The 21,859-nt window shown below is 41.1% G+C and overlaps 2 protein-coding genes and 1 non-coding gene across 9 annotated transcripts; 1 reads left to right on the top strand and 2 right to left on the bottom strand.

Annotated features, from left to right (window-relative positions):
- The first annotated feature begins 521 nt into the window (after nt 1-521).
- On the top strand, nt 522-15,699 carry dpp3 (dipeptidyl-peptidase 3). 3 transcript variants are annotated; one of them, XM_039778075.1, is made up of 19 exons: nt 522-649; nt 7,118-7,276; nt 7,411-7,555; nt 7,704-7,793; nt 8,314-8,451; nt 8,781-8,855; nt 9,087-9,177; nt 9,430-9,560; nt 9,981-10,111; nt 10,380-10,438; nt 11,259-11,453; nt 11,576-11,688; nt 11,778-11,870; nt 11,994-12,056; nt 12,153-12,277; nt 13,068-13,188; nt 13,472-13,651; nt 14,242-14,404; nt 14,771-15,699. In XM_039778075.1, exons 1-19 carry the CDS (start codon nt 549-551, stop codon nt 14,911-14,913), a joined length of 2,316 nt encoding a protein of 771 aa, XP_039634009.1. In that variant the 5' UTR covers nt 522-548; the 3' UTR covers nt 14,914-15,699. The 3 variants fall into 3 exon arrangements, with proteins under 3 accessions (XP_039634009.1, XP_039634010.1, XP_039634011.1); XM_039778076.1 differs by lacking the exon at nt 522-649 and adding an exon at nt 864-964; XM_039778077.1 differs by lacking the exon at nt 522-649 and adding an exon at nt 892-959.
- trnas-gcu lies at nt 541-622 on the bottom strand. Its single transcript has one exon. It is a non-coding gene; the product is annotated as a tRNA-Ser (tRNA).
- Nucleotides 15,700-15,829: 130 nt separating the features above from the next.
- LOC120544386 (ras and Rab interactor 1-like) lies at nt 15,830-21,848 on the bottom strand. 5 transcript variants are annotated; one of them, XM_039778079.1, is made up of 6 exons: nt 21,283-21,848; nt 20,527-20,721; nt 19,932-20,046; nt 19,294-19,366; nt 17,985-18,076; nt 15,830-17,618 (listed from the first exon to the last, which is right to left on the bottom strand). In XM_039778079.1, the coding sequence occupies exons 2-6, from the start codon at nt 20,719-20,721 to the stop codon at nt 16,303-16,305; spliced, it is 1,791 nt and encodes a 596-aa protein (XP_039634013.1). In that variant the 5' UTR covers nt 21,283-21,848; the 3' UTR covers nt 15,830-16,302. The 5 variants fall into 5 exon arrangements, with proteins under 5 accessions (XP_039634013.1, XP_039634012.1, XP_039634014.1 ...); XM_039778078.1 differs by having other exon boundaries at nt 21,306-21,848; XM_039778080.1 differs by lacking the exon at nt 21,283-21,848 and adding an exon at nt 20,886-21,275.
- Nucleotides 21,849-21,859: the final 11 nt, after the last annotated feature.

Genomic DNA, 21,859 nt, shown 5'->3' with positions numbered 1-21,859 from the left:
TAGGATTTGTTAGGAGAGCGTTAGGAATTGTTAGGATTTGTTAGGAGAGCGTTAGGAATTGTTAGGAGAGCGTTAGGAATTGTTAGGAGAGCGTTAGGATGTGTCTGATCTGTGTTAGGACCTCGTTTGAATATTTTAAGACTTGTAAGGAATCGTTAGGAATCGTTAGGAGATCGTTAGGATGGGTTAGGGGTATACAAATGAAAGTGTGAAAGGAATGTGTGGTTATGTGGTTTAGCTATGTCTCCATGATGTGTGTAAAAACCAATTTATGGCTTTAGATGATTTTCCTAAGCCAAATGTTTACTTTCAACAAGCGTGAAGGGGGGAGGGGCGGTGGGGATGAGTAGAGATGGTTAGGGGGGTGCAAGCCGCCATCTGCTGGCCGTTAATATAATACATCCATGCTGCTGGAACACCACATTTCCCAGAGAGTCGACCTTGTAACGAGTTCCGGTTGTGTGTGTCTGTTTCCCCCGATGAACAGCATGTACAGGGAACGAATTATGTTGAAATGTGTGCGATTATGGAAAAGAAGTCCGACGAGGATGGGATTCGAACCCACGCGTGCAGAGCACAATGGATTAGCAGTCCATCGCCTTAACCACTCGGCCACCTCGTCCTGTATTCCATTTTGGAAGCGACATTGGTAATTATTGGGGGCTAATATATAAATTATGAAACTTTTCAATGTGATGTTACAGTCTTGTGTTGTTTGCTTGCTTTAGACGTTCAGATATCGTACTTTTCACGCTTTCCCTTGGTAAGAAAATGTTGACGTAAAGTGCATCGAAAAGTCCGACGCAGCTACTTCGTGATTTGTTAGTTTTTCCATAAACCATAATATATAACCTGTGATTGGTTGAGGGGCGGGTCTTACGTTGAATGAATACAGGAAGTGTACAGCGTGAGACTGCAATTTGACGTTCGCTGGAGCTATTGAAGAATAAGGTTCCTCAGTAAGGTAACACGCTGTTAAGTTGGTATCCACCTTTATACCTCACGAAATGTACTGAATCGTAGCTAATCAAAAATGTATGGGTCGCATAATATTTGCAACGTACTGTTTTGCTTACAGAAGTTGTGGCAGCGTGTTTAAATGCTCCTTCACTCAGCAGCACTTAGCATGTAGCCTACGCTAGGAGCTAACGGCAACGTCAACGTTAGCTGTTTGCAGACTAAACGTATTTTGACAAGTATTTAACATGCAATTTGAACGTTGCCCTGCTGTAGGCTGCTAATTGTATAGGGTCATTAAAAGACGTGTGGCTTTCGGCATAACTGAGAGGCGTTTTTTTTGTTTTTATTGGTTTTCATTGAAAGTGAAAACGATAACTAACGTTACCTTTATTATTTTATAACCGACCACTCTTGAATCTGTGCCATGTTCAGCTATGATAGATCAAGTTGCGATTTGAATAATCTCTTACCTCTGTCCACATCCCATTTTTTTCTAATTTAAAACCTAATCTTTCATTACACCACTACAAACACTGCACCTTTAGGTCTAGAGGTCCACAACTTTGTAGGTGTTGTTGACAATATTTAGAAGGTATGTGGGGTGCTTTGCATTTTGGCCTTGCAGTTCTTCTTCTTCTCCATTTGGGTATGGCAAAAAGGTGCATATTATAAGGTAAAAAAAAAAATCCCAGATAAGAAACAAACTGGATCCCAGTAGTGAATCAATGTTGCTTGCAATGTGCTTTAATGGATATTAATTGATTGGCAGAAACTTAATAGTTAACAATTTTGATAATCAATTAATAATGAGGACATGAGGAGAAGTTTAGGTGCTTTTCTGTATATAAATATATAAATATATACAGATATATAATAATATAGAATTGTGAATTGAATAGCTTTGGGTTTTGGGCAGTTGGATAAAACAAGTTATTTAAAGACCTCCTAGGTTTCTGGTAAACTGTGATGGCCATTCAGTTTTCATAGAAGAAAGCAATTGAAAGAAAATATCAACATATTAATCGATAAGGAAAATAAACATTAGTGGCAGCCCTATTTAATATGTCAACTCATATTAGAGTGGCATAACAAACCATATTTGAATAAAGTAGGGATGTCCCAAAAGATTATTTTTTAAACGATTAATCTAGCGATTATTTTCGATTAGTCGACTAATCTAACGATTAATTTTTCATTAGCGATTATTTTCCCATTGCTCAATTATTAACAATTTACACAAAACAAATTTCAATAAGGTTGAAATCTCTATTTATTAAAGGAATATTTCACCGCTGGAAAGCTGAATATATCTTTAAATTGGGTCACTTATGTAGTAGAAATGTGGAAAAAAAAATTGAAATTGGTGCCTTCTAGGCCGAGAAAAGCCAGAAAATGTGTTTTGGTCTTATATGGATGAAAAACACCAAATCCCAGAATGCACCTGCTTCGTTGCTTTGAGTCCACTCCCAAGCCACGCCTACCGCTTGACAGACCGACAGAGGCATTCAACTCAACTCAAGCGTGTTTTATTGTCATTTCAACCATATACCGCGAAACAACGTTTCGCCATTGACTCAAGTGGTGTTACACATTTAACATATATAAAAACAACATTATATAAAAACGACATAACGAAACAGGCTACATTTAGTACACACACTTTATAGGCTCCGTAAAGTTCAGCTAACGACATACTATAGCGCTTGGTGGGCTGTAAACACCGAGCATAAACACAGCCGTGAATTAGTGTGTAATGTAGAATGGTCGGCATTTAACAGTCACAAACTCCACCAGCAGTTAGCAGTTAAATGGAAACAAATCACCACATTTCTGCGCCACTCGGTGTTAACACAGCCCACCTCTTTTACCTGGCGACAGAGCATCTCTAGCTTCGGAGGGCTAGCAGGCCTGGTAGCTGGACAGTCCGGTACACTATTCAGGCAGGTTTCCACAACAACAAAAAGACGGCAGTCTCTGAACTCACGTTTAGGGTTGTTGTTAAGTTGGATGTAGTCCAGTTTGTGGTCTAAATGAGCGGACACTTGCAAGCAGGATCCGTAAAAGTTCAGCTAACGCATACTAGCATTGGTGTAGCTAAACACAGAGTATAAACACAGCCGTGAATTAGCGTGGAATGTCGAATGGTCGGCATTTAACAGTCACAAGCTCCACCAGCAGTTAGCAGTAGCTAGTTGGATTTTGTTTCTACACCAGTCCGGTTACAACACAGCCCACCTCCACGGGCGGCGAGAGCAGCCTGGTAGCTGGATAGTCCCGGTTCCGGTACACTGTTGTTCAGGCATGTTTCCACAACAACAAAAACACAGCAGGAGTTTCGTTGAAGGAGGATGTAGTCCAGCTTGTTGTTTAATGAGCAGACACTTGCAAGCAGGATGGCTGGGACAGGTGGACAGCTAGCGTTAGCTTTCCACCTAGCCGATGAGGATGTCCCCTAGCCGGCTAGCGGCATTGAGCGACACCGCTGGTCTCCGTGCAGGCGAAGCTCACGTAGTGTGCCGAGTATTGCGTCTGTAATAACGTTTCCTCCATATTCTCCGATCTGTACCGATGTATCCCGGTGGTACACACGTCCGGTAGTTTGAATACAGATAATTGTTGTAAATGTTTTCTGCTGAAAACCGAAAGCCTGTTTAGCGAAGATTCAAGATGGCTGACAGTCGTTTTCATTCGGAATACCTCGGCCAGACTCGGCAGTCCAACCCCCTGTGGGCGTGTTGAAAACATACGGAAGTAGATCCTACTACTGGCTGTAGTCCTTTGCCTCTGGCCCAAAAATCTTCCAATGACGCAAAAATCGTCATTTTACGTCATCGGAAGATTTTTTCCAGGCCCCAAATGCAGAAATCTCTCGTCTCAGGGGGACGTGAGGGAGGGAGGCATGGTCATTCAGAAATACTATCGGGTTTCTACTGATACAAAGCTGAATGCTAAATTGGTGAAGTATCCCTTTAAAATTGTTTAACACTGCACTGTTGAAGTAAAATGAATTTGTAGTGTAACCTGAAGCCAGATGTAGGCGATCAATCCAACCACAAAATACAGTCGCTTTCAGGAGGAATACAAAAATAAAAACTTAAAGTAAACAGAGCAAGTGCAAAAAGAGTAGCCAGTATTTGCTTTTTTTTAACAGTAGGTAAAATAATGAATAAGCTTTAACATCCAAGCTCTTCTTCCTTTTAATTTAACTTTAATTATTTGTATCTAAAGGCTGGGTAAGCACTGTAGGGAGGAGAAGTTGGACAGTTGTTTTGTCTCGTTCCAGTGATTGGCACATCTGGGTGTTTGCGTCGGATATGATTTAGCACGTTAAGGTGCTGACACACAGGGCCGATTATCGGCCGTTGGACAGTTTGGCGAGGTCAGTGACTCTAATCTGTTCGGTGTGTCCTGTGCTGTCGTCAGTCTGGGGGGCTGTCGGCGTTAATTTTTGCCGACCTGACATCTTCAGTCGGCGGCAGGGCAGTCGGGACTCACCCGGAAATGGCGAGCGGAATGAGGTGACTAGAGTCTCTCAAAATCTGATGAAAATCTTTTAAACTGACCTAGGGCTGGGCGATATGGACCAAAAGTCATATCCCGATATATTTTGGCTGAATATCGATATACGATATATATCCCGATATTTTTTTCCGCGAAGTGAGAGCAAATGTTCAGTCAAAGCCCAAATCAAATATGACATGTCACAAGTAGTTTCATAGAAACAGTTGCAAAATCAAATAAATAATAAACCGGTTTCTTCACCTGGTTCATGATTAAATGCTCAGCTGTTCAAATAACAATAAAATGTAAACCTAAATACTGTATAACAGGAGTACCTTTTTTGAAATCAAAGCTCCATAGGCTATTTGTGATTCGTTCCAAAGGTCAATTAAGCTTTAGATATTAATATAATCTACTTTGTTCAAAATGTAATGCCTCATGCCTGTAAGCCTAGGTTATAGTCCCATTCTTCCACTTGATACTGCTTCCACTTAAATAAACTTAAGATGAACTATCGACTACAAAACAAAGAAATTTGGAGTCCAAACGGAAACTTCACCCTTCTGAACTAAGAGTTTCTGCTTCAAGGTGAAGTTTAAACAGACTGAAATGTCCAGGCTCATTCCTCCACTATTTATTTCTGTATGTATTTATGCGTTACATTATTTTAACGGGCACTGAGCTCCAGATCCTGCAGCCGCAGACGGTCGCTGCCCCGCTGTAGCTTCTTTCCGTCCGCCTGCCGCCGGCAAACTTAGTGGAACTTTCCGCCGATATCGACATACAGTTCGTCCTGGACTACGTTAAGATCCTACCGATCACCGCCTCGTCTTTGGCTGGTCCGATCTGGATCAGCGGGGACCGCGCGCAGCAGCGAAGGCGAGCTGTGTTTTTGCCCGGGGAAGAGACGCTGCGCGCCGACCCGGGGCTCTCCGCCTCCCGCTGCCGCCGGAGCTCAGATTGCTGGTCGAAGGCATATATAATCATAAAACACATTGTCACCTGTTAAATGTTATCCATTGCTGTTTGTTCTTTTCATTTCCTCTATCGAACATAATTAAGCAGTACAAAAGTCCGGCATCTTTAGCGTTGATCTGAATGCTTCGGCCCCCTGTTCCAAGATGGCGGCGGGTTTTGACGTATGTTTAGAACCTCACGGCGACATATCTATGGGAGCAAGGATCACATTTGAACTATATCGATATATGCGATATGGTCTAATTCCATATCTCATTTAAAAATATATCGATATATTTGTTTATATCGATATATCGCCCAGCCCTAAACTGACCTTTGTTGAGCTGAAATGAAGACAGATTCTGCAACTGCATGGCCTATTTCTCGCTTAAAATGTTCTCAGAAACACGTTTCAGTGAACTATTTTAGCACAATATGAGATCGTATTCTGAACGGCCGCCATGACAGTCTGGCTTTGAATTTCCGGAGAAAACAAACCCATGTGACGCGTTCGTCCAATCAGCTGCCGGTTTTCATTTCTTGGGCAACAATACAGATTAGCGCCGCCTGCTGTTATAGAGATGTATTACGTCTCGTCTCGTCTCGACTTTGTTCTGTGGCACTTTTTGGACCAACACGGGGAGACTGATCATTTCGACTGGCTTTTCTGTCAACGGTCGGCTGTCGGCCCTGTGTGTCCACACCTTTTATTAGATGTATTTCCACTCACATACCCAACAACTGCTGAACCACGCCGACACACAGTCCTCGTTTTATCCACCACTCTCTCGCCTGTAGCCTACTACTGGAACTGACCCGAGGACCGAAGTTTTCGAGGCTGGGACGGCGTGAGACGAGAAGGCATGACACGGGAGGCTCCAGGCTGCAGCCATAAAGTCTCGAAGTTTTGCCAAACTTGCGATATTAAACCGGCTGGCGGGGAACTCTTTTGGGTTGCCACCACTCGCCATACTCGTACTTTCATGCTGCTATCTCTGACTCACTCACTGGACCGTCGACCTGACAAAATACTGCATGTCAGCAGAGGAGCTCGTTCAGAGCTAAGGCGGAGATACAGATTAGGTGTCCCTAGAACCCGCGTATCTAACAGTAGTTCCGCATTACATTAGTTCCGCATTACATTAATTCATTAGCACGCAAGTTTTATTTATTTTATTTAGTGACGCGTTTACGTAGTCGACGAATCGTCCCAGCCCTAGAATAGAGTATTGCGTAGTAGAAGTACTAGGCTATACAACAAATTATATTTTTCGTACAAATATCATACTTAACAAAATCAAGCTACCAATTTTATAATGTTAAAATAAAGGTCAAGAAAACTTACTGTTTTACCAGTAGGCCTACATCAGTATAACTTTTATAAATGTGCATTTGTACAGTAAACAATCTGCTTTGCCTGCATTAAGCTTGGACTGGTATGCAAATACTTCCTAGAGCTCATGGTTATATAAAAAAAAAATGCCAATGCTGTGCAGCTAACTTGCAATTTTGCTTTCATCTCTTTATCCCATGCTCATTACTACCCTCTGTTATTTCATCTGTCTCTCCTCTTTCATTTCTTTGTCTTCCATCTTTCTTTCTCATGCCATATACACTTCCTTACTCCCTTTTCCATAACTCATCTATCTCCCTCTTTCTCATTCTTTACTCTTTCATCACTTCCCCTCTCTTAATTTAGTTCCTCATCGTCAGTAGTAAACCTCAGACTAAAGATGGTGGACTCCCAGTACTACCTCCCGAATGAGATCGGTGTCTCTGCTCTGGACTGCAGCGTGGCCTTCCATTTGCTTTCACCTCAGGAGAAGATGTACGCCCACTACCTGTCACGAGCCGCATGGTACGGTACTAATCTCAGGATGTAGCAAGTTGAAGTCAAGCATTAGTTGAATCAAGAAATAAGAAACCTGTTTTAAAGAATAGAAACGTAAGACTTTAGTTTATTGAAGAACTGAAGCCCATTTGCTGTCTTAGGTATGGTGGTCTGGCAGTGCTGCTGCAAACCTCACCAGAGTCGGCAGATATCTTTGTCTTGCTGCAGAGAATCTTCAGGAAGCAGACACCTGCACAGCTGGAACAGGTCGCCACAGCAGCTGGACTCAGCTCGGAGGAGTACCAGGTACACACTCTTGTGTCTTTGGCTGTCTCTGGTGCTGTCTTGACACACCCTTTCACCCACATACAAATGCAAACGTGTAAAGATATTCATTATGCTATATACAGGATGAAAATTATGTTTCTTGTATTTTTTTGTGTTTGATATTCAGGCTTTCTTGGTGTATGCAGCTGGTCTGTACGCCAACATGGGAAACTACAAGTCTTTTGGAGACACAAAGTTCATCCCAAATCTACCCAAGGTAAAAAAAAATTCCATTACATGGTACCTGCTCGACTCTGCGCGGCCGCAGTGCCCCGTCCTCCATTTTCCATTGCAGATTTGGTACCGCCTGAGGGCAGCGTGGCTGGTCGCCATAGCTACGCTGATAGATGTAGGCACAAAACTTGTCATGGCTCTCTTGGTCCTGAATATAAGTGATCTGTATCTCTGGCCTGAAGGTAAAAGACAATAGTGACTGTGCAGTGTATGAGTAGCGTCTAAGGCTATTTGTGTTCCTTTTGTTTTTGTCCTCCTGTAATAAATACTGATGAGTGGTTCCTGCACCTGTCCAATTATTTTACTACTTATTGTTATAACTTTGTTTAGTGTGTTACGATGAATGTTAGATAGTGATCCAAACCAAGCAGATATGTTGAAAGTTATTACAGACTCAATGAAACATTTTAAATATGGTCTCAAGAATTCTCATAGAGTTGAATCAACACTTGTCAAACTGCTGTGACATATTGTATGCTGTCTGTGTCTGTCTGTCCACCCAGGACAAGCTGAAAGCTGTGGTAAAGGCCAGCCAGGCATTTCAGGACCAGCCCACTGAGATGGAGGCCCTGTGGGACAGCTCATCGTGTCTCCTCTACTCCCTGGAAGACAGACAGAAACAGCTGGGGCTGGGTGACAAGGTGGGATCTTGCAGTATCATTTAATGCAGAGTTCAGGCCAGCTTTGACCATAAACTATTTTGTCTGGTAATATTTTAGGAACTATCAATCATGTTGTCAGGACTAGCGGACAAGGACAAGATTTGATAACTGTTAAAAAGACATTTCTTATTCTTCATCATAAGCACTGGTTAATTGAATATTCACGTAGCTAGTAGCAAGTCAAATGGTTTTGCAGTTTGGTATCTTTAGATTGGCTTAGGAAACCACTGAACCCATAACTTCCAGTGGGTTCTACAGGTCAGCCGGCACTGTGGCCCCTATGAGAAAAATGCTTTTTTTTTTTTCAGGGAATTAGCACCTACTTCTCAGGAAACTGCTGTCTGGAAGATGCTGAGCTGGCTCAGAAGTTTCTTGACTCGAAAGTAAGTCATATTCTTATTTCCATTGGTTTTTCCCTGATCTCTTTTTTTCTGTACTCCATGACGCCTTGTACTTTTCCATGTTGCATTCGATTTATGTTTTTCATAATCTTCCTTCACCTCTGCCCTTCATTTTGATGGCTCATCCTGTTTCTGTGTCTTTTCTCGCTCCTGAATGTATTTTTCAGTCTGATTCGTCTTATTCTAAGCTTTGTTCTTGTGGTTCATCTCTAGAAACTGTCGGCTTACAACACCCGTCTGTTTAAGAGGGACAATGGAGGTAAAACCTGCTATGAGGTGCGCCTGGCGTCGGCTGTGCAGAAAGGTCAGAACTACAGTCTTCCATTAGAATAAAATAAAATTTCATCAACCATATTGCACTTGTGACAGATTTGGCATGCATAATGTAACACATATCACATTCATGTAGATGTTATGCTGGAGACATTCTAGCTTTTGAACTCGACCACATTGTGATTACCAAGAAATTGATGTGGAGAGATTTATTTATGTAACTAATGTTATTAAATGGTACACAGTCAGTTAAAGCAAATAAATGTACACTACTACTTCACAGACTGCGCGGTGGAGGGGGAATGCGAGTCATGCTGCGGCACCTTCAACTTTGAAGACAAAGAGTTCATTGTGAAGAGGGGAGACTATGCTCCTTTAATGGAGAAAGTCTCTTATTACCTCCAACAAGCACAGGTGAGAGCAAGGGATACGGTGTGGATTATAGTCAATGTTAAGGCTGTATTCTTTAGCTGTTTGGAACCACAACAGGAAAAAAACACCAAAAAATGAAGTTGATAGAGCAAAATGAATTTGTTATTTTTGCTGTAAAACACAAATAATTGCTTTTGTTGGACTTGGTAGTGATGAATATATATGTAAGATTACTGAAAGTAAAAGCGAGACTACCAAAATGACAAACGATGCCAAATTGCATCTTAAAATGAATGTAATGTAGTATTAGCCTTTGGCAAAACAATTATAGGAAGAGGAGAGAAGAATGCAGAGAGCGATCTCTTTAGGTGGGGAATAGGAGTGACTGAATGAGTTGATAACCTAAAAAAAAATAATCTTCCTGACTGTTATTTTTCTTCCGTTTCCAAATAATTACCACAGGCCTATGCCGCCAATGAAAACCAGAGAAAGATGCTTGAAGAGTACACTCGCAGCTTCACCTTTGGCTCAGTTGAAGCCCATAAAGAGGGCTCACGCTACTGGATTAAAGACAAGGGACCAATTGTTGAGAGGTGAGCCCACTGATCCAGAGTAACATCAGATCAACATATTGACTGTCCACAATGTAGGGTGTTTCGTTGTCCAGTGCCATTGCACTCATGACTTGACAGACTACATGTTACATGTGATGTCAACCTTGAATGTTATCGGATTTATAAAAGACAGCTAGCTCAGAACAAATCTGTCGCTCTGCTTTCTCTGGTCATGCTACTCTCGTGTAATAATCTCTGAAACCTTTCTCTCTCTGATCCTCCCTCTCCGTTACTCTCCTTCTCTCAGTTATATAGGTTTCATAGAGAGCTACAGAGACCCATTTGGCTCCAGAGGAGAGTTTGAAGGTAACTAGCATGATGATCAGGAACAGTGATATTGACATGTTTGTTGGCATGCAAGCTGTTACTAGCATGGGCCTCTCCAGGTTGTATTTGCTGTAGAAAAGAGCTGGAAAATATTTGGGGGAAATCAATGATTGAGCTACTTTTAAAACGGTTACTTAAGTAGATGTACACTTTTAACTCCAGTAGATAATAGGTAAATAATTTCATCCTAGGAATGATTACATTGATTTCTTTAGAAGGACACATACTGTAAAGAAGGTTGTAGGGCTGCTCGATTATGGAAAAAAAATAAAATCACGGTTATTTCGGTCAATATTGAAATCCTGATGATTTCACACGATTACTCGTTGACTTCTGGAAAGATGTTGCAATTATTGAACTTAAAAAAATAGTGGAAAAAGTTAAATAAATCAACCGTAAAAAAAACACATAAAACTGTGAAATTTTCCTTAATACAATTCCTATTTAAACTTTATTTTTTCATTCAGAACACAAGAGAAAATAAGAGTTTATTTGCAAAACGTAATGAGCTAAATTAATTGTTTTTCTCGATTAATCTCTTTTTGTGATCATTGGGAGCCGAAATCATAATCACGATTTAAATTTTGATTAATTGTACAGCCCTAAAAGGTTGTTTAGCTCTGCCATCAATCCTTGTGTATGTATGCGAGTGCTGAAATGACAATAAAAGGTGTGTGTGTGTGTGTGTGTGTGTGTGTGTGTGTGTGTGTGTGTGTTGTGTGTGCTTTCTGAAATATTAGTCAGAAATAGTTTTCTTTCAATTCACTTCCTAATTTTGGGGTTGTGATGTCACCTTAAGGTTTCATTGCGGTTGTGAACAAGGCGATGAGTGAGCGTTTTACCAAACTGGTGAGCTCCGCAGAAGTCTTGCTCCCTGAGCTGCCGTGGCCAAGGGAGTTTGAGAAGGACACTTTCCTTAAACCCGACTTCACCTCGCTGGATGTCCTCACCTTCGCTGGCAGCGGAATACCAGCTGGCATCAACATCCCCAACTGTATGTACACTGAGATGTCAAATAACACAGTTCAGGTGGTTTAAAAGTTTAAAATGTTTTTGTCGGTCACACAGTATTATGCTTTAAAAAAAAAAAAAGAATGTTTGTGTTTTTGTGTGTAGATGATGACATCAGACAGTCAGAGGGCTTTAAAAACGTGTCACTAGGCAACGTGCTGGCTGTAGCCTATGCTACAAAAAAAGAAAAACTCACCTTCCTGGAGGAGGAGGACAAGGTAATGCATGCAGCTTCCTAATTCTCTTACACACCAGCTCTTGTCCTTTTCACCCATTCACACAAACGTGTGGCGTCCATGTTTTTTAGGATTTGTTTATCAAGTGGAAGGGCCCATCATTCGAGGTGCAGGTTGGACTTCATGAGCTGTTGGGCCATGGAAGTGGCAAACTGTTTGTCCAGGTCAGTCTAACATATTGGTTTATCCCTGTTAACAATTTTTAATTTACAGAAATTTGATTGTAGACCCATCCGTAAGGAAATAAAATCTGATTTGCATTTGTTTTGCTCCATCCCTTCCTACAGGATGACAAGGGCAATTTCAACTTTGACCAGAGTAAGGTCACCAACCCAGAGACTGGTGAACTGGTGAGTTGGTTTGTGTGAACACCTATTTTTTTATCAATTCTGTGTTCAGTTGGCAAAAAGAGACAAAGTAGCTGAAGGTGTGAGAGTATTTTGTAGGTGTCCAGTTGGTATCGGAGCAGCGAGACGTGGGACAGTAAATTCTCCACAATTGCTTCCTCTTATGAAGAATGCCGCGCTGAGTGTGTCGGACTCTATCTGTGTCTCAACAAGCAAGTGCTCAGGTATATCATTTTTTGCTTGCAATCTTCACTCATTGTGTGTCTGTGAATTTGACATAGATGTACGATACATGTATTCATTCGGGCTGCCAATATTCAAATATTTAATCGCATGATTGTCCATAGTTAACTTGCGATTAATCGCACATTTTTTAATATGTTCGAAATGTACTTTGACATATTCTTCAAGTTTGTCACTACTGCGTCGCTTCCTGATTTCCCAAACTATTGTTGGTTGTTACTTTAATAATGCCCGAGGCCCAATAACTGGATGCATGTGCGTTAATCCCCCCCATTTGCGGAATTTGTGTTTATTATCACATTCATTTTGACAGCCCTAATATTCATATAATTTATGTACTAGGAAATGGCTTTTGGGGGATGCACCCCTTATTTTCTTCCATAGTTTGATGTTGGGACTTTTGAGGGTGCTGAAGAACACTTTCCTTTTTACATACAAATGTTAAGACTTTTAACATTTTACGGTAAACTCCCCAGTTTTTTGTAGTCCAAATTTTTTTTGTTATAGCCTCCAAATCCTCTAAATTCCCAAATGTCTTTAGCTGGGAAACATTTTGTCACTTAAGTACAGCAGTTATTTAACATACTGTACATTACCAGAAGAACCCAATCTCAGTAGAAATAAATAATCTCATGTTATTTAGGCTGTTATGATGATAGTTATTGGAATGGAGTTCTGTTTTCTGGTAAAGCTTGGGTGATTTGTGGCTGATGACTGTGAGGGAGGCCAGCATGTTAAATTGGTGTTGCCTTTGTGTGTTGTGTGTTGCAGTATTTTTGGCCATGAGGGCCAGGATGCAGAGGATGTGGTTTACATCAACTGGCTCAGCATGGTCAGAGCTGGACTGTTGGGCCTGGAGTTCTACACACCTGAGAGCAAGAGATGGAGACAGGTAATGTGTCTGCTCACCGTGTTGCTTTTCTCCATAACATGCTGTCTCTCTCATATACTCACTTACTCAGACTGGTTTGCATTCTGCAATAATGAATCATAACTTTATACATACAAGTCCAAATACAGACCATTAAGCATGGGTTTCTTACAACCTGACTGGCTCTGTTTTGCATATCTGTGTCGTTTATAGTACAGCTAATACTAAGTCTGTCTCTGTTTATATGAGTGTCAGGATATGTATACATTGTATGTCACATGTATGCATGCGTGTATGTCTAAAGGCTCACATGCAGGCTCGTTTCGTGATCCTGCGTGTTCTGCTGGAGGCCGGGGAGGGCCTGGTGGGCCTGGAAGAAGTGACTGGACAGGACAGCAAGCCCGATGCTCGAATCACATTGGACAGAAACAAGATCCACACTGTGGGCAAGAATGCCATCCACAAGTTCCTCTGTAAACTGCAGGTATATATAATCGATTTACTTTCATTTTTGAAGCAAAAATAAATCACTGGCTCTAGCTTTGCAAATGTGAATATTGGATTTGGACAAAACAAGCAATTTAGATATGTACATTTGTGCTTTGGGAAATTGTGATGGACATATTTTTTAACAATAAATTAATGGATAATGGAAATAATTGTAAGTAGTAGCTCTAAATAAAATAAATAATGAATAAAATTAAGCTGCATAACCAAAAATGAAGTTCTCAGGTTGTTGTTCTCATAAATTTGATTTAGTTGTTTAATTTGTAAAAATGTTTGTCATGTGACTCTAGTATGGAAATGCTGCATGGTAATTACAGTGGGTTGGATTGTTAGTTTAAGAGGTTTTCTGTCTACTCTTGCTACTCACCCAATCCTTTTTTTCATACTAACATGATATAAATGAATTATGACCCCTTGATGGCTGTGCACTGCTACATTGTTAGCCTATGTCTAAATAAATGATCACGCATTAATTCTCAATAATCAACTCTCTGTGCGACAGCCATGTTAATTTCCCCCCCATCGCGACACCCGACATGCTGCTAACCTGATTCTACCATTTTGAAGGTCTTAAAGGCAACCGCAGATGTGGAAGGAGGCAGGGCTCTCTATGACAGCTACTCCACGGTCAGTGACAGCGGTGCTCACAACTTCTTGCGTCTCCGGGAGACAGTGCTGCTAAGGAAGGAAGCTCGTAAAATGTTTGTCCAGGCCAACACCAGAGTCAATGGTATGTACCTGCTATAAAGGTTCACTCACGTTCGTTAACACAGATGCACACATACGAACACAAACCCTCAAATCAGTCTTATTCTGCTGTTTATTTCACTGCATCAACGACTACTACTTTGGTTTGCTCGGTCATTAAAACAATGGAAATCTATTAATCCGGTTTCTATTCCGTGCACAGAAGGGTACTGTACCTTTTAGACTGTGGCCATTCTGAACAGCTTTGAACACATTTGCCTTTCAAATGCAATACTATTAGGCATTATAAAACATTTTACGGTTTAAAATTCAGTAGTTACAGACTGCAGTTGTAGACACTGACAGTTATTTATTCAGTTTGTGTCTGACTCTTTTGTTTTTTTTCCAGGGGACAGTGTAGAGCTGGTGGAATACGAAGGCAGCGTAGCAGGTTTGATTCACTCCTTCACGGAGCGCTTCCAAGATGAAGCCGAGCAGCTGGAGGCCGACCTTTTGGAGCTGAGCAAAAGTGACGCCTCCTGCTGGTGTTGATGGATAGATGATCTGCTCCATAGGCTTGGAAAATACCAACTAAAATCAAATTGATTCGTAATGGATGTTAAAACACACAAAACTGCAAAATGATCTAAATCCTTTTAGAAGACACTTCTGAAGAGATTAAACTAAAGTTTCATACAATACAATAAAGCCATAAGACTAGAACAGATCTGCCAAAGATACAAGCCACATTTCTTCTAGCCACGACTCAGATCCAATGTCAGGTGCTGTCTTTTGACACAATCAAATACAAATAAACGAGTTGATGTGACACATCACTCTTTTAGATGCATTTTAGGGCACATTTTTCTAATGAGAAGTACTGATAACTGTCCATTAAACCAGTGCTGCCTGACGATAAAAATGGTTCCTGGGTATAAACGTGTACGTAAGTGACTGAAGGTAGTTTTCACTTTCTAATCATTGCACGGTCAGAATTTGGCTTCAGATCTTCACAAAATGATCATTATGACATGTTTTGTCTGTACTCGAAATGATGTCAATCAATTGATTTTTACAGTCAACATCCTTACAGCTTGTCCATAAAATGTTTGTTCAGCCTTGGTGTTGATGATCTGACCAGTTAAGACTTTAACTAGCTTAATGTTGACTAAAAGGCAAAAATAATACTTAACAAATTTTTTTTGCCAGGTTTGGTATAATGAAGTCATGGCTGATTACTTGGCTGTATAAAATATTGCTCTGTATGGAAGGCCTAAAAAATGCTATATGTAAGAAATATGGTGTTGAATCTGCACAAATAAAATGTGTTTCATAAGATCTTAGTGGTATTTTTTTTCTATCAGAACCATTAGACATTTGCTTATTTCATTTTTATGAAATTCACCCACAATCTGAGATTGAATTTCAATATTTTAATAACATTAGAAATATCCCTGATGTTTGAAGTAGGACCTTTAGTAAAATGAGACAAATACATAGTTGAAGAATTATTGACATCTAATGCTGAACAGCAACAATGTAACTATAGAAACAACAGGATCATTCACATCTTCATATTTAATGTTCATTTAATAGGATTATGTGAATGATCCTGTTTCTACAGTTAAATTGTTGCTTTTAAGCATTACAGTACATGTCAGAATAATAGTTAATAGTTTTGATGTCATTTATTTGTACCTCTGTTGCAAAAACTTAAGGTTAACGGTTATGGACTACCTTACCCAATAAAGTTTCAAGTCTGAAATTTCTTAATTTAATTTTCACAAAATACTGAACATTTTTGGTTTTAGAAATTATTGGTGATAGAGCATAATAAGAAGTTTACACAATTTGCGGTTAAAACATACAAAACTACTAGAATTGTCATTTAATATTTAAAGAATTCTACACGATACTTTGATAATTTAATTCAGTTGTTCGCTAGAGGCTTGTACCATTGTCCAGTTTGTGGGGTGAGTGAGGTGGAGTCTCTGCTGCTCCCTCAAGACTGCTGAAGGAACTGCAGCTGTCTGTGTCATTTAGAGAAGCAGCAGTCATCTGTAAAACCAGATCCTCCTCTTCCCTCTTTGTGTGCAGTTCCTCATTTGTCTCATCATCTTCATCCTTACTTTCCTCAGCACCTGCTCCCTCCTCCTCAGCCACTCTATCTGATCTTTGCTGCTCTGGCTCTGAAGGAGTAGCAGGTGTATGACAGGCTTGCTTTGCCAGCTGAGGGAAGGATGGAGAGGTGAAGGGAGAGAGAGCGAAGGGGACCTGTGGAGAAGGAGATGGGGACTGGTAAGGTGAAAGAGAGGGTGAAGCGCTGGGTGAGTCATATGGAGAGAGGGAAAAGGGAGCCTTGGGAGAAAGAGATGGGGAATGATGAGGCGAGACGTGGGGGGAAGCACCGGGAGAGTCATGAGGAAAGAGGGATGGAGATACTTTGGGGAAAAGGGGAGGCGCCTTGGGAGAAACCGATGGGGAGAGGTAAGGAGGGAGTGAGGGAGAATGGGAGAAATTGATCATTGGAGACGGCTGCATGTAGTCTGAGTCGTATGGAAGATTCTCCATGACTGTTGGTAGCTGAGTTGTACCCCCCCTGATTCCAGCTTCCCTTTGGCCTGGTTCCATTTGTGTTTGGCCCTGCTCCTGCATCTTAGGCTGGAGGTGAGGAGTTACTGACGGAGGCTGAACTTGGGCCTCACTGGGGGTGTTCTGACTTGGGTTCTCATCATGTAAAAGACCTTTCAAGGGATGGACGGTTCCTTGTGCCTGTTTCTGAGCTTTACATTGTCGTTTGGTTTTAGGCATTAGAGGTGGTGGAGGTGGAGGAGCGAGTGGGGGCGAAAGCAGGGTGGCTGACTCTGTGGAAATCCGAACCTTGAGACTGTGTTTGAACATGCGTCGTCTGGAGAAAGCGTTCTGGGACTGCAAGAAAAGAGGGTTGATGAAACAGAGAGCGCCCTGGCCGGAGCCATAGTCCAGCTCTCCGGGGCTGCGTGTAGTGATTGGACAAAACTCATGGAACAGGGTGGGATTGGAACCTGATTGTTTGGTGGCGGCGTCTGATTTAGGTGCTGTCTTGAGCTGGTTGTCTGAGTCGGGCTGGGGAACTGAATCCGACTGAGCTGCCGAGCTCGTCTGTGGGGCAGCAGCAGGCGGGACTGAATTTACAGCGTCTGGCTTCTTCTCTTTGTCCTTCTGGGGCTTAGGGGCCACCCGTGGCCCACGGATGTTTAGATGGGAATTCCAGAATTCTATAAAACAATATAGATTTTTTTTTTTTTCATTAAAGTGAAACAGAGATTTTCTTGTAATTGTTACATTTTAAGCAATTTACATATTTTCCTTTGTGCAAAGAAGTGTGACATCCAAGCATATCAAAGAATATATTTCATGACATATTTACTGTTAAATATATTATAATTCATTAACAAACATTAATTTCAACAAGTTTCTGACTACTCATACTCAAAGGAAATAACACATTTTATGTTTGTTACCCAGGTAGTAATAGTAATGCATGCAGTTTGAGTGCAGTAAATCCTTTAAGGTCCTTTAATATATTTGAGGTTGAGGTTACAAAATCTACTGTCAGGAAACAAAAAGTTGTGTTCACCAACCTATTCCCATATGTGAGATTGACTCGAGCTCTTTGTGGGATGTTGCCTTTGCAATGGCTTCAGGAAGCTCCAGAGGGAAGCGTAATACATCTCTGATACACAGATAATATATCATTTTAACAGCAACATTAGCTCTTGCAGATCAATAAATATTGACAGTAGGGCTGGGCAATATATCGATATTATATCGATATCGTGATATGAGACTAGATATCATCTTAGATTTTGGATATCGTAATATCGTGATTTGACATAAGTGTTGTCTTTTCCTGGTTTTAAAGGAACATGCCGACTTATTGGGAATTTAGCTTATTCACCGTAACCCCCAGAGTAAGACAAGTCGATACATACCCTTCTCATCTCCGTGCGTGCTGTAACGCTGTCTGACGGCTCCAGCATTAGCTTAGCCCAGCACAGATCCTGCAGATCCTGTTCCAACTAGCCTACTGCTCCGAATTGTGACAAAAGTGACAAAATAATGCCAACATGTTCCTATTCACATGTTGTGATTTGTAGAGTCACAGCGTGTACAAAAAACAACGTAACATGAGACACAGCCATCTTCTAACCGTAAACAAACCGGGAACTATATTCTCAGACAGACTTGCTGCGAGCATATCACTCCGCCCAAGTACTATATTCTTCCGCCTGACAATATAGTTCCCGGTTTGTTTACGGTTAGAAAGTCTTTGTCATTACGTTTGAACGCTGTGACTCTAAATCACAACATGCTAAATAAGGAACATGTTGGCGTTATTTTGTCACTGTCGAAGCAGTAGGATTACTGGAACCATTCACCTGCCTGTTCTGTGATGGGCTGATGCCGCTGGAGCCGTCAGACAGCGTTACAGCACGCATGGAGATGAGAAGGGTATGTATCGACTTGTCTAACTCTGGGGGTTACAGTGAATAAGCTAAATTCCCAATAAGTCGGCGTGTTCCTTTAAAGGCTGCATTACAGTAAAGTGATGTACTTTTCTGAACTGACCAGACTGTTCTAGCTGTTCTATTATTTGCCTTTTCCCCACTTAGACATTATGTCCACATGACTGATGATTATTTATCTAAAATCTAAGTGTGAAGATATTTTGTTAAAGCACCAATTGTCAACCCTAGAATATCGCCGCAATATCGATATCGAGGTATTTGGTCAAAAATATTGTGATATCAGATTTTCTCCATATCGCCCAACCCTAATTGACAGGGATCAATGTAGAAAAATAGGAAAAACTGATAACATACTGTAGAGGAAGTGAAGGTAAGGAAAAGAAACAGCTGAAGAAAATGAGAATGAGGGACAAGAATTTACCTGCTGACACAGTAGAAGGAAATGAGTCGTGGGAGATCTGGGAAGCTGATGGCTGAGGTCTCCAGAGACAGAGCTGGGTGGGGGTGAGAAAAATGTATAGGTGCAGGGATTTTTGGAGGGGGAGAATGGTAGTTACGTAGATGTAGTTATGTGTAAATAAAATGAGAAAAGCTGTTTTTGCCATTTTATAAAGTGTACACACATTTTAATTGATATCCTGCATTACTGGAACTTGCAGGTAAACCAGGAACAGTTACTTAATAATATATATCACTTACTTCATGAATAGCAATATTATAAAGCATACATGAGTAGTTGTCACTGGACTGAAATAAGCACAGTAACAAAAGTAAATGTTCTGTGGAAATCTGTTGACATAAAGCTCTTCATTTTGCTTGGGTAACAAAGCAAAATTGTATTATTACTTATTTCATGCAATAATAAGAATATACATGACAACTAGCTAGTGCAGTCAGACAAGATCTTGATATGTGATTACACAGTTATGACTATACATTTGTGTTCCAAAGAAGGCAGATTCAGTTTTAATGGGGTCAGACACTGAGGGTCATAGACCCCATTTCCACCTAGTAATAAAATCAAATAAAAGAGGACAGCTCTATCGGTGGTAGTCTTACTGCAGTGTTCCTGCCGGATGCCAAACTGCTGAACAAAGGATGGCAAGCTGTCATCTGCCAAGCGGACACACAGCACGTCTTTCTTGGACGTGCGAGACTTACGCACCAAGAAGGTCTGCAGGACAACACAAGTGATTACTGAGTGAATGTGTGAGTGCGTTGGACATGGAAAGAGAAAGCAAGAGAGGTATATTGTGTGTGTGTGTGTGATTATGTAAGTATAACCATTTTTCCAATCACAAGGAATTAATATAAGTCTAGGTTAGAAAAAAATGAAGATGTATATTGACACTTAACCTTTAAACTATGGGCTTGTAATTGGTAGATCTGAGGTGATATAAGATATATTTTGAGAAGAGCCAATGGACGAATTTCTCGACTCACAGCAGAGATGCTGGTGACCATAAGCATTGTCTCTCTGTGTGACGTGCTTGTAAAAAAAATATTCTAAGTATATCAAATGATATGTCATGTGTTTTTCTGAACTGTAAACTCATGTTGCAACGTTGAAGCCTGCACTATAGAAACTCCTGTTAAATTATTACACAGGCAACATATGGTGTACTTTTCTCTAGTTTGTGTATGTGGCTCTGACCCCAGGAGGCTCCCTCTGCAGTATGTGCAGTGCGGTGGCAGGGTTGATGGACAGCTGAAGCCAGACAGGAACTGTGAGCAGGAGACGGTCCAATACGCTGATGCTTCTCAGAGAGCCCTGTCCTCTTTGATGCCCCTTGCGCTCTGACGGCTGGGTGGGCTCCGGGAAATCATACAGCGGTTCTTCTTGTGCCATCTACACACACACACACACACACACACACACACACACACACACACACACACACACACACACACACACACACACACCAAAAAGTACACCCATGATTATTCTGCCACTGAGCATGCACTCCCATAGTTTGTGTGCAACAGGTGGTGATTTCTCGCCCTGTGGGATACCTTCACACACACGCACGCATGCCTGGATTGGGACAGCAAGTCCAGGCTTGATAAAGTGCAGCAGCTCAGACAGAGCTTAAATTAAATAGCAAAGCTACCGGAAACAAACGTTTTAAATATAGACACACGTACAGGACACACACTAACGCCACAGACGGCGATGTAACATTAAACAGAAAAAAAGAAGCAATGATGTTGTTGGTTTCAGGCGATGATTCTGAAGATCCGGAATCTGTCCCCCTATTAAAGTCTCACCGCAGCCTACATGTCAACATCTGTCTGGATCCACAGCGCGAATTCCTGTAAAACTTCCACGTCCTCTTTAAACTATGACGCACAGTCTTCCTGTACAATTACACAACTGAGTCAACTTGCACGATTGTAATTGTAACATCACCTGGCTGCTGGCTCGTTGTTTACCTCTTTGCCCCGTTTTCGCATACTCCAATTATTTTTCCCTTATAACTTCCCCACGATGAAAACTCAACTCCTCTTCCATTTTGGCCTGTCAAGACGTGTGTTCCCACATCCGGAGATGTCTCTGTATTTTGGCTCCTCCTCACCTGGAAACAGTCACAGATCACCTTTCCGAAAGTGATTTATTGGTTGCCTAGATAGCCGTAATAGCAGTAGTTTAATTGAATAATTGATTATAGATACTTAAATGTTGCAGGTAATGGTGGGGCTAATTCTGATTTTATGTTGGCCTAACTGTATTATCAATCTGAATCAAGCCTACAAAGTAACCTAACTAGTAAACGAGTAAAGTACAATATCTCCCTCAGTCCCTCTTTGTAGTGGTAACAACAGCTTAATAACGTTAAAACACAACAGCCACTCAAGGTTAGCTAATATTTGGCCATTTTGTGCAAACTGGTGCAAAGTGCATACCATATGTATACTAGGTGCAACCCTGCAAACCCATTGATGTATTTAGCCTATAAGATCAAACCCATAATAACCCACTGTTAATA

This window comes from Perca fluviatilis, chromosome 16 (genome assembly GCF_010015445.1).
Source record: "Perca fluviatilis chromosome 16, GENO_Pfluv_1.0, whole genome shotgun sequence".
In the NCBI taxonomy this organism is placed as follows: Eukaryota; Metazoa; Chordata; class Actinopteri; order Perciformes; family Percidae; genus Perca; species Perca fluviatilis.
This window is presented reverse-complemented; position numbering and strand designations above follow the sequence as displayed.